Source organism: Zalophus californianus, chromosome 3, assembly GCF_009762305.2.
Source record: "Zalophus californianus isolate mZalCal1 chromosome 3, mZalCal1.pri.v2, whole genome shotgun sequence".
Taxonomy (NCBI): domain Eukaryota; kingdom Metazoa; phylum Chordata; class Mammalia; order Carnivora; family Otariidae; genus Zalophus; species Zalophus californianus.
In genome coordinates, this window is record NC_045597.1 from 69063330 (window position 1) to 69076840 (window position 13511).

Consider the following 13511-nt stretch of genomic DNA (forward strand, 5'->3'; position numbering starts at 1 on the left):
ATGAAAATGGAATGAAAAGTCTTACTCTTTAACATCTTTAAGTTGTTCAATATCCTGTACTTTGACATAATCTGGGTCATGTGCCAAAAGGTGAATTGTATATGGAACAACATATTCTGGTAGAAGAGACAATAATTTTTCTGAAAAAGAAAGAAACAAGACAAAACAAAAATATCCAGGTTGTTAGAAAACCAAATCTTACTCTTTCTGTCTGACTCTGATACCCTATTTCCTGCATTCCAATAGTTTACCCACATAGCTAGAAGAAAAATATACTGAAATGTCTAGTGTTGAGGAACATCAAAAACAAGTTTATTTACTCATCCACCACGTCCAATATTGAAATGCCTACTAAATGCACCATTTGTTGAGGCTATAAAGACACATATTTTCATTTTCAAATGCACATGGTAAAAAGTGACCAGAACAAACTATCCAAGACTAAGAAATTAAGAAACATAAGATCCATTTTTCTTATTATGAGCAACTGTATGTTTAAGACTCCCTTAAGCCGCTAAGCAAAAATATGATACATCTTTCAATGTTAATACTGCACAAATACAGGATGAATGATACTATTTGATAATAACATAGATGGGATAAAGTGAGGAGATTAAAAACAGGCACACAAGCACCTGATACTAACATCAGCTCCAGGTGAGAATGATGAAAAACGGAAGACCTGTACTTTTTTAATCTAAAAGATAGTACTTAAGACAATCTTTATACATATTATCTGTATTTTACTGTTTTATTTAAAGTATATCCAGTGTCAGTGCTTATTTTCCTTAGCCATTTAGTCAGTTATATAAAGAGATATGGGTTGCTATTTACATACCTATGCATTTATATTTTAAAAATGACCTTTTTTAAAGGAAAGCAGTTACTGAAAAATAGTAACAACCTTATATTTAACGACTGCCGATTAGACAATAAATAACATCATTTTGTGTTCTATAAAACTGAAACTGGATAGAAAAGTATACTTTTCATTTTCATATATGCTTACCACTAACAGCTGCATGCTGCTTCAGATACTCGCGTCTCACATTTATATTTTTTACCAGACACTGCCTAGCATGAGCTCTTCTCTCTTTTACAGGATCTTTTGCACAAAGTGCACAGATTGCCATATACTCAAGTGGAAGCCGTAATCGGGAAAGGCCTTTGTGAAGTTTCTGAGCAAACACTTGTCTTACTTGATAGCATTCATCCTGTAAAGACATAATTATTCCACAGATTACTCATATGGCAGCAAAAGTAAGTAAAACCCCAAATACAAAATTTGAAGGGTAAAGGAGAGTAAGTGTATTCACAGCCATTGCTTCTGCCCGTAAGACTGAGATGTTGTGATATGTTAATTTCAAGGCTGGAGTGTTCACCTGGACCCTAATTAATAACTACCAGTTACATGTGTTAGAAAATAATGAATGTACTTTTTTTTTTTTTAGGTTTTATTCATTTGAGACACAGAGATACAGAGAGAGAGAGAGAGAGCATGAACAGGGAGAGAGGCAGAGGGAGAGGAAGAAGCAGGCTCCCTGCTAAGCCAGGAGCCTGATGTGGGGCTTGATCCCAGGACCCCAGGGTCATGACCTGAGCCGAAGGCAGACACTTAACCATCTGAGCCACCCAGGCACCCCAATGAATGTACTTTTTTAAAAAAAGATTTTATTTACTTATTTGAGAGAAAAAGAAAGAGATGGAGAGCCCAAGCATGAGCAGGGGGAGGGGCAGAGGGAGAGGGAGAAGCAGATGCCCCATGAGCAGGGAGCCACATGTAGGGCTGGATCCCAGAACCCTGGGATCATGACCTGAGCCAAAGGCAGATGCTTAACTGACTGAGCCACCCAGGTGCCCTGAATGTACTTTTAAAACAGATAAAACTAGTACATATAAATCCATCCTAAGTTAAGGTATTAAAAATAGTTTAAACGGTATCTCATATTAGGCTACTTCAGTTACTGAGCAAGATAAAACTCTGCCCAATTTATATATTTTAGATTTTTCATACATTTTGCATTTTCAGATTAAAATGCACAACTCTAATCAATTTCAGAAACACCAAATTACTTTCAGTTCTATAAATGAACCGACTGTTCATTACCGCTGTGCCTGCTTCCCTATTACTCCCTCTCCTAAACCACCCACCTCCATTCTCCTAACCAACTCCTCCTCATCTCTAACAATGGCTCCTCTAGCTTCAGAAATCACTGTGGAGTCTTTATCAGGCAACCAGCTCTGTGCCCTCTTAGCATTCTATGTATATTTCCAGCATAGCATTTACTATACAGTATTAAAATATTGGTTTATAGGTCTTACCTATCACCGCTCATTCCTTAAAGACAAGAACTATATCTTTATTTACCTTTGTGCCTCTAAACTTAGCACAATATCTGATATACAGATTATCTGTGGAAAAAACGATAGGACAAAGTTCGATATTTAAGTCATATATGAGACATACAAAGATCTTCTATAGACATACAAAGACCTTCATAATTACACCTTACCCTCCACCAATTAACACAAAGTGTGGTATGTTTCATATTATTGCAATGTGATATATACTATTTCTACTATCTATAATGTTCATTTTGTTTTTCTTCAAAACCTAAGTCATAACATCTTGCACTTATTTTTAAATCTTTATTTTGTATATCTTCTTTCATTTAATTTAAACTTCAGTTTATTCTCTCCCAAATAAAATTTTTAAAAATTTATATATATATTTATATATAAGAATGTATATGTAAATTTATATTTATATATAAAATATTTATACATAAAATTATATTTATATATAACATACATAAATATACATATATATATATAAAGAAAATAATGGGCACCTGGATGGTTCAGTCAGTTAAGCATCTGCCTTTAGTTCAGGTCATGATCTTGGGGTCCTGGGATCAAGCCCCTTGTCTGTCAGACTTTCTGCTCAGCAGGGAGTCTGCTTCTACCCTCTCTTTCTCCCCTATGCTGGTGCTCTCTCTCTCTTCTCAAATAAAATCTTTTTTAAAAATTATATAAAAAATATAAATTTCAGTTTGTTATACCAAATACCTTTTAGAAAGCATTCTAGCTTTCGTAGAAATATTATCTATTATCTACCCTCACACTCAACAAAATAAAGTTAATGTTAACTCATCCCTTCCTCAGTATTAAAATTCCCATGTGGGAAAGGAATCTTCATTATCTGATTATTTACCATGAAAATGCCCAATTACAAACTGTATAAGTGAACATATCACAAATATATTCACAAATGAGCATACCATCCATTAAAAAATTAATCTCCCCAACACATCCCTCCCCCCACCACATTCAGATACATTCCCAAACAAGACCATGTTTGTCACTTTCTCACAAATCACTCAGGATCTAACAATGCAAATTAATATGGCAAAGGTAGTAAGATTCCAAAAAGTCATTAAAGTGAAGTTAGAGAAGAACTGTTAAATCATTTGCAAGCAACCGACACAGTAATAAAAGATGAGAAAATTGACAAGAATGATGACAAACAGATACATCAGATAGAATCATCTGAATAAAGATTTAAAAGATGAGTTCCTAGGAACTGAGGAAGTCTTCAAATGTTTATTTTGCTTTTTGCAAAGATGATTACCCTTTTCACTATGTTATAAAAGTTAAATGTGAAGTACAGAACAGAGTAATACAATTTTTATCAGAAAAAATATACTCTCAGAAAAGTGAACACTTCATACTTTCATGGTTATGGTTATAACCAATATTTGGTTCAATATAAGGAAAAAAGAAGATAGTGTCTAATACTACAAAACATTTTCCTCCAAGATAGAGTTCCAATTAAAAGCTTTTATTCACTACTGTGAAATTAATTTTAGTCTGCATCTTACGTAAACTCACTTTTAGTGGCCTCTGTATTTACAGAACCTAGAACAACGTACAGTACATAGTTCATGAATTGCATTCAAATTCTCAAATACTCAGCTAATTATTAAATAATAGCAAGATTTGTATTATTGAATTTCTATTTCTCCAGGTTTACTTTCTATTCAGATATATAACAAAGGCCTCTGAGATACAATACTCCTCTAAAGAGCTCAACTCAAGTAAGAGAAATAAACCACAGGTACATAAAGAAAGAAAGCACAAGGCATGTATGTATCAGAGGACTGTAGATAAAATCTGTGGGGAATAAAAATGAGACCAGCTGTTAGAATTTGAGCAAGTTTTGTGGAGAAGTTGGTGTTTAAGCTTTGATTTGCAAAAAGGGTCGGATTTGGATGTGTAGAAATGGGAGGGCGAGAAGAAAGTCAGAGGCAGCAAACTACAGGCACATAAAAGAAAAGAAATATTCAGCTTCCCTGACATGAGGCTAGATAAGGGTAGTGGGTTAAAAATGTATATTTGGGTCGACAAATTAGAAGGGCTCGAATGGCCAACCTGTAAAATATATGCAATTTTTTCTTTTTTACAAGTATAAGGTCCTAAATATTTTAAGATTTTATTTATTTGACAGAGAGAAAGAAACAGCAAGAGAGGGAACACAAGGAAGGGGAGTGTGAGAGGGAAAAGCAGGCTTCCCACTGAGCAGGGTCCCCAGGACCCTGGAATCATGACCTGAGCCAAAGGCAGACACTTAACGGCTGAGTCACCCAGGCGCCCCAAGGTCCTAAATATTTTTGAGTGGGGGAATAATATGATTGGAACTGTGATAGGGAAATTTAACTCACAGTGGAGAAGAAAAGTCTCACAATAGTCTAGGTCAGAGCTAATGATGATCATGGTGGTAAAGAATAGTTAAGAAGATACGAATGGAAAGATATAATACGTATACGACAGATTATCTGCACTTTTGCAACAAGGTGCAAGGACAACCAAATAGTCAAAAATAAATCGTGCTTTTCAATCTAAGAATGCCATTTGGATTTATTTAACACTTACTGAGGCTCTACATCTCAATAAAGAATAGATTTGGGAAAGATTATGAATTTAGTCTTCATATTCACAAAACACAAAAGTTTGAAATTTCTGTTTAACCTTAGAAGTGGGACCAGACTCTGACTTGAAAAAAGCTAATGTTGCTAGTACGGGAGTCATCTACATAGACAATGAGACGGCCAAAAAAGAAATGTGTAAGTGGAAAATTTAGTCATGGGGACATCCACATAGAAAACATATATTTATAGGGGTGCCAGGGTGGCTCAGTTGACTGAGTATCTGCCTTTGGCTCAGGCTCAGGTCATGCTCTTGGGGTCCTGGGATCGAGCCCCGTATCAGGATGTTCCCTGCTCAGTGGGGAGCCTGCTTCTCCCTCCGCCTTTCCCCCCGCCCAATCATGCTCTTGGGTCTCCCTCCCTCTCAAGTAAAATCTTTTAAGAAAGAAAGAAAACATACATTTAAAGGGGGGAAAAAAAACAACAAAAAATGTAGTCAGAGAACTATGACAAAAATCAGGATAGAAACTGAGGAGAATTTCAAGAATAAAGATGCAACGAGCTCTGTCAAATAATGCAGAAAGGGCATGTATAATGAAGACCAAGATATTGGATTTGAGGCCTTTAGCAAAGCATTTTTGGAAAAAGAAGGAAGGCAAAAGCCAAAAGTATGAGTAATGAGGAGTGAGAGATAAAAGAGTAAGACAAAGATATGGATTACTCTTTGAGGTTTGGAGGTTTAAAAAAAAGAGCTAGGCATGTGGTTTACAAGAACACCAGAATTAGGGAAAGGTTTTGTTCAGAAGAGGGTAACTCCATGTCTGTAAGTTGTGAGAATATACTAATAAATAACTTTTAATAATTAAAATATGTTCCACAGTCAACAGAATTCAAAAACCATCTTAAAACTTAGGCAATTTGAACTTCCACCTTGGGAATTTGGTGACTGAGATAGTAATATATAACATATAGTGTTCGAGAAAATCTCTAGAAGTTCCTAAGTGTGGATGCTTTTCACAGAGGACATTTTACAATTTGTACATACTTCTTATACACAGTAAGTTTAAAACAAAGCCCATTTCTTTCACATATTTCCATACTTCTGTAAAAATTTCCACTTCAATACTGGTAGCATCAACACCCTTAGAAATATCAGACCAAGAACATGATAAATCAACAAATTAAAAATTGTTGAATCACAAATTAAAAAATTACAAAGGTTTTCTTCTAAGAAATTTAATATATACTTTTTAAACAACTGTCACTTTCTTGCAAAATAAAATTATCTCTAAAATTAAATGAGGAAAACTAAACCAGGAAATTATGGACTCCCCAAAATCCCATTTTCAAATGGGTCAGTGTTCATATCTGAATTACAACACTAAAACTGAAACAAATTATAAACAAGATTTGGAATAGCTATTTTAAAGACTAAAGCACCAAAAACTTACAAAATGATTACAATTAAAAAACAAATGATTGTTTATGTCTAGGGGATACACATAAGCACTAATTTTTAAATAAACAGAAGGAAGGGTGGAGAGAAAATTTGTAATTATCCCTGAAATAAATGCCTAATTCTTATACATAAGACTACTTGAAAAGAACAGGAAAATTCAGTGTAAAATGACCAAATAATGAATTAAAAACTCATACTGATATATCAAATTTACTATTACGGAAGTCCTTTTTAATTTTCTCAATGACGCTAAAAACTTCCAAAGTGATACAATTCAAATATTATGTTACTCTAATATGAAATATGTAAGACCGGAGTATGAAACCATACTAATGAATCCATTAGTATCACTGTTAATAAGCTGAAAATTTAACTGGCTTGAATAAAAAACGCTTCTGACCTAAAATTAATCTATATGGTATCTTTATAAAACTGTACATTTCTGCATATTTTTTTCTTCCATTTAAGAACTAAATACATTCGGGGGGAGAAGCAAGATGGTGGAGGAGTAGGGAGACCTAAATTTCGTCTGGTCCCAGGAATTCAGTCAGATAGGGATCAAACCATTCTGAACACCTACGAATTCAACAGGAGATGGAAGAAAAGAATAGCAGCAACTCTCTGAGCAGAAAAGCGACAACTTTCTGGAAGGTAGGACATGCAGAGAAGTGAATCCGAGACGATATTCAGAGGATAGACGGCGGGGGAGGGGGCCTCCATAGGCCACTACCGGCAAGTAACAGAGCAACAGAGCACAAAATCAGAACTTTTAGAAGTCGGATCCGCTGAAGGACGTCGCTCCAGTGGCTAAGCGGGGGGTGGAACCCTCGCTGGGACAGTGTGGTCTCAGGACCCTCCGGGTCAAACAAAGACCGGGGTGCCTGAGTGCAGCAGAGCTCCCAGGTATGGGGAGCAGGGAAGCCAATTGGAGAGAGGGAGCCGAGGAGTGGTTTCTCAGCTCAGGGTTGACATAAACCGTGATCCGCACACTGCTCTTTCAGCAGGGACCCAACAAGCAGCAGATTCGGGGAGACTCCCCTTCCTCCCCAGGAAGGAGCGGGGCGGGAGCACACCGCAGGGAACTACTGGGTTTGGAGACTCCACACAGGGTCCGATACCAGAGACAGAAACTGTCAGTCACAGGCCGGGTGAGCACGGAGTGCAGCCAGAGACCGGGGAGACAGGAGTGATTGACTGCTTTTCTCTGGGGGCGCAATGAGGAGTGGGGCCCTGAGTTCTCGGCTCCTCCGGGACGGAGATTGGGAGGCCGCTACTTTCACTCTCGTCCTCCAAAGCTTGCAGGGAACAAAAGCTACAGAGAGCAAACCGGAGCAGATTATTTAGCCCCCACCCGGCAAGGGCGGGGCAATTCCGCCTCCGGCAAAGACATTTCAGAACCACGGCAACAGGCCCTTCCCCCAGATCAGCAAGAACAGCCAGCCAAGACCAAGTTTACCCATCAATGAGAACGGCAGAACTCCAGCACTAGGGGAATACTGCACATAGAATTCATGGCTTTTTTCACATTCTTTAGACTTTCAATTTTTTAACTTTCATTTTCTTTTACTTTTTTCAAATTTTTTTTCCCTTTTTCCACCAACACCTTATCAATCCCATTTATAAAAAATCTTTTTTATTTTTCACTTTTATAGTCATATTCTATCCCTTCATAGTAGTTAACCTTATATTTGGTATATATATGTTTTCTCTCTTTAAAATATTGGGATACAGTTTTTTTCTAACAGACCAAAATATACCCTAAATCTCTAGTGTATGGCTTTGTTCTAGTCTCCTGCCTGATCACATTCTCTCCTTTTTTTAAATCCTCTTCTTTTTTCAACCAACTTCTTATCAATTCCTTTTATAAAATCTTTTATAATTTTCATCGTTACAATCATATTCCACCCCTCCATCATATTAACCCTTATTTTTGTACATATATAAGTTTTTCTTTCTTTAAAGTTTTGGGAGGCACTTTCTTCTAACAGACCAAAATATGCCCAAAATCTAGTGTGTGGCACTGATCTATGTACCAGCCTGATTATATTTGATCATATTCTGTTTTTTTGTTTGTTTTCATCTTTTTCTTTTTTTTTTTTCTTTCTTTCCATTTCTTTTCCCCCGGTTTCAAGTCTCTTCTGATTTGTTTAGTGTAAATTTTCCGGGGACGTTGTTACCCTGTTAGCATTTTGTTCTCTCATTCATCTATTCTCCTCTGGACGAAATGACAAGACAGAAAAAAATCACCTCAAAAAAAAAGAACAAGAGGCAGTACTGACTGCCAAGGACCTAATCAATACGGACATTAATAAGATGTTGGAACTAGAGTTCAGAATGACGATTTTAAAAGATACTAGCTGGGCTTGAAAAAAGCATGGAAGATACTAGAGAAGCCCTTTCTGGAGAGATAAATGAGATGCAATAAAAAATGGAGGCTCTAACTGCTAGGATAAATGAGGCAGAAGAAAGAATTAGTGATATAGAAGACCAAATGATGGAAAATAAAGAAGCTGAGGAAAAGATAAACTACTAGTGGATCATGAAGGCAGAATTCGAGAGATAAGTGATACTGTAAGACCAAACAATATTAGAATAATTGGGATCCCAGAAGAAGAAAGAGAGAGGGGGGCAGAAGGTATACTGGAGCAAATTATGGCAGAGAACCTCCCTAATTTGGGGAAGGAAACAGGTATCGAAATCCAGGAGGCACAGAAAACCCCCCTCAAAATCAATAAAGATAGGTCAACACCCCGACATCTAAGAGTAAAACTTACAGAGTCTCAGAGACAAAGAGAAAATCCTGAAAGCAGCTCGGGAGAAAAGATCTGTAACCTACAATGGTAGAAACGTTAGACTGACAACAGACCTATCCACAGAGACCCAGCAGACCAGAAAGGACTGGCATGATATATTCAGAGCACTAAATGAGAAAAATATGTAGCCAAGAATACTATATCCAGCTAGGCTGTCATTGAAAATAGAAGGAGAGATAAAAAGCTTCCAGGACAAACAAAAACTAAAGGAATTTGCAAACACAAAACCAGCCCTACAAGAAATATTGAAAGGGGCCCTCTAAGCAAAGAGAGAGCCTAAAAGTAACAGAGACCAGAAAGGAACACAGACAATATACAGTTAACAGTCACCTTAAAGACAATACAATGGCACTAAATTCCTATCTTTCAACAGTTACCCTGAATGTAAATGGGCTAAATGCCCCAATCAAAAGATACAAGCTAATCAGATTGGATAAAAAAACAAGACCTATAGATATGCTGTCTGCAAGAGACTCATTTTAGACCCAAAGACACCCCCACATTGAAAGTGAGGGGGTGGAAAACCATTTACCACGCTAATGGACACCAAAAGAAAGCCAGGCTGGCAATCCTTATATCAGACAAATTAGATTTTAAACCAAAGACAATAATAAGAGATGAGGAAGGACACTACATCATACTTAAAGGGTGTATCCAACAAGAAGATCTAACAATTGTAAATATCTATGCCCCTGACATGGGAGCAGCCAATTATGTAAGCCAATTAATAACAAAAGCAAAGAAAAACATCGACAACAATACAATAATAGTGGGGGAACTTTAACACCCCCCTCACTGAAATGGACAGATCATCTAAGCAAAAGATCAACAAGGAAATAAAGACTTTAAATGACACATTGGACCAAATAGACTTCACAGATATATTCAGAACATTCCATCCCAAAGCAACGGAATACACATTCTTCTCTAGTGCCCATGGAACATTCTCCAGAATAGATCACATCCTAGGTCACAAATCAGGTCTCAACTCGTACCAAAAGACTGGGGTCATTCCCTGCATACTTTTGGATCACAATGCTTTGAAACTAGAACTCAATCACAAGAAAGTCGAAAAGAACTCAAATACATGAAGGTTAAAGAGCACCCTACTAAAGAATGAATGGGTCAACCAGGAAATTAAAGAAGAATTTAAGAAATTCATGGAAACAAATGAAGATGAACACACAACTGTTCAAAATCTTTGGGATGCAGCAAAGGCGGTCCTAAGAGGAAAGTATACAGCAATACAAGCCTTTCTCAAGAAACAAGAAAGGTCTCAAATACACAACCTAACCCCACACCTAAAGGAGCTGGAGAAAGAACAGCAAATAAAGCCTAAACCCAGCAGGAGAAGAGAAATAATAAAGATCAGAGGAGAAATCAATGAAACAGACCCAAAGAACAGTAGAACAGATCAATGAAACTAGGAGCTGGTTCTTTGAAAGAATTAACAAGATTGATAACCCTCTGGCAAGACTTCTCAAAAAGAAAAATGACCCAAATAAATAAAATCATGAATGAAAGAGGAGAGCTCACAACCAACACCAAAAAAATACAAACAATTATAAGAATATATTATGAGCAACTATATGCCAGCAAATTAGATAATCTGGAAGAAATGGATGTATTCCTAGAGATGTATAAACGACCAAAACTGAACCAGGAAGAAATAGAAAACCTGAACAGACCTATAACCACCTAGGAAATTGAAGCAGTCATCAAAAATCTCCCAACAAACAAAAGCCCAGGGCCAGATGGCTTCCCAAGGAAATTCTACCGAACATTTAAAGAAGAATTAATACCTATTCTTCTGAAACTTTTCCAAAAAATAGAAATGGAAGGAAAACTTCCAAACTTGTTTTATGAGGCCACCATTACCTTGATCCCCAAACCAGACAAAGACCCCATCAAAAAGGAGAATGACAGACCAATATCCTTGATGAACATGGATGCAAAAATTCTCACCAAAATACTAGCCAATAGGATACAACAGTACATTAAGAGGATTATTCACCACGACTAAGTGGGATTTATCCCTGGGCTGCAAGGTTGGTTCAATATCCGCAAATCAATCAATGTGATACATTAATAAAAGAAAAAACAAGAACCATATGATCCTCTCAATAGATGTAGAAAAAGCATTTGACAAAGTACAGCATCCTTTCTTGATCAAAACTCTTCAGAGTACAGGCATAGAGGGTACATACCTCAATATCATAAAAGCCATCTATGAAAAACCCACAGTGAATATTATTCTCAATGAGGAAAAACTGAGAGCTTTCCCCCTAAGGTCAGGGACGCAGCAGGGATGTCCACTATCACCACTGCTGTTCAACATAATACTAGAAGTCCTAGCCACAGCAAGCAGACAACAAAAAGAAATAAAAGGCATCCAAATTGGCAAAGAAGAAGTTAAACTCTCACTCTTTGCAGATGATATGATACTTTATGTGGAAAACACAAAAGACTCCACCCCAAAACTGCTAGAACTCATATAGGAATTCAGTAAAGTGGCAGGATATAAAATCAATGCACAGAAATCTGTGGCATTTCTATACACCAACAACAAGACAAAAGAAGAAATAAAGGAGTCAATCCCATTTACAAGTGCGCCCAAAACCATACGATACCTAGGAATAAATCTAACCGAAGAGGCAAAGAATCTGTACTCAGAAAACAATAAAATACTCATGAAAGAAATTGAGGAAGACACAAAGAAGGGAAAAACATTCTATGCCCATGGATTGGAAGAACAAATATTGTGAAGATGTCAATGCTACCTAGAGCAATCTACACATTTAATGCAATCCCTATCAAAATACCATCCACTTTTTTCAAAGAAATGGAGCAAATAATCCTAAAATTTGTATGGAACCAGAAAAGACCCTGAATAGCCAGAGGAATGTTGAAAAAGAAAAGCAAAGCCAGTGGCATCACAATTCCGGACTTCCAGCTCTATTACAAAGCTGTCATCAAGACAGTATGGTACTGGCACAAAAAAACAGACACATAGATCAATGGAACAGAATAGAGAGCCCAGAAATGGACCCTCAACTCTATGGTCAACTAATCTTTGACAAAGGAAAGAATGTCCAGTGGAAAAAAGACAGTCTCTTCAACAAATGGTGTTGGGAAAATTGGACAGCCACATGCAGAAGAATGAAACTGGACCATTTCCTTACACCACACACAAAAAGAGACTCCAAATGGATGAAAGACCTAAATGTGAGACAGGAGTCCATAAAAATCCTAAAGGAAAACATAGGCAGCAACCTCTTCCACCTCAGCCGCAGCAACTTCTTCCTAGAAATATCGCCAAAGGCAAGGGAAGTAAGGGCAAAAATGAACTACTGGGACTTCATCAAGAGAAAAAGCTTTTGCACAGCAAAAGAAACAGTCCACAAAACCAAAAGACAACCGACAGAATGGGAGAAGATATTTGCAAATGACATATCAGATAGAGGGCTAGTATCCAAAATCTATAAAGAACTTTTTAAACTCAACACCCAAAGAACAAATGATCCAATCAAGAAATGGGAGGAAGACATGAACAGAAATTTTTCCAAAGAAGACATCCCAATGGCCAACAGACACATGAAAAAGTGCTCAACATCATTCGGTGTCAGGGAAATCCAAATCAAAACCTCAATACCACCTCACACCAATCAGAATGGCTAAAATTAACAAGTCAGGAAAAGACAGATGTTGGCGGAGATGTGGAGAGAGGGGAACCCTCCTACACTGTTGGTGGGAATGCAAGCTGGTGCAGCCACTCTGGAAAACAGTATGGAGGTTCCTCAAAAAATTGAAATAGAGCTACCATACGATCCAGGAATTGCACTACTGGATATTTACCCCAAAGATACAAATGTAGGGATCCGAAGGGGTACATGCACCCCAATGTTTATAGCAGCAATGTCCACAATAGTCAAACTGTGGAAAGAGCCAAGATGTCCATTGGGCTCTTTATATACAACTCAAAGAAGATGTGGTATGTATGTGTATGTGTGCGTATATATATATACACACACACGCACGCACGCGCGCACACACACACACACACACACACACACACACACACACAATGGAATATTATGCAGCCATCAAAAGGAATGAAATCTTGCCATTTGCAATGACGTGGATAGAACTGGAGAGTGTTATGCTGAGTGAAATAAGTCAATCAGAGAAAGACATGTATCATGTGACCTCACTGATATGAGGAATTCTTAATCTCAGGAAACAAACTGAGGGTTGCTGGAGTGGTGGGGGGTGGGAAGGATGGGGTGGTTGGGTGATAGACACTGGGGAGGGTAT

At 37.4% G+C, this 13511-nt stretch overlaps 1 protein-coding gene across 8 annotated transcripts in view; it reads right to left on the reverse strand.

Annotated features, from left to right (window-relative positions):
- PDS5B (PDS5 cohesin associated factor B) overlaps positions 1 to 13511 on the reverse strand; it is a 195472-nt gene that overhangs the window by 23236 nt on the left and 158725 nt on the right. For all 8 annotated transcript variants that reach the window (XM_027590032.2, XM_027590030.2, XM_027590034.2 and 5 more), the window contains 2 exons: positions 1010 to 1214; positions 26 to 140 (listed from right to left, as the gene is read on the reverse strand). In XM_027590032.2, coding sequence (XP_027445833.1) covers positions 26 to 140; positions 1010 to 1214 — 320 coding nt within the window. The remainder of the gene's footprint in view (positions 1 to 25; positions 141 to 1009; positions 1215 to 13511) is intronic.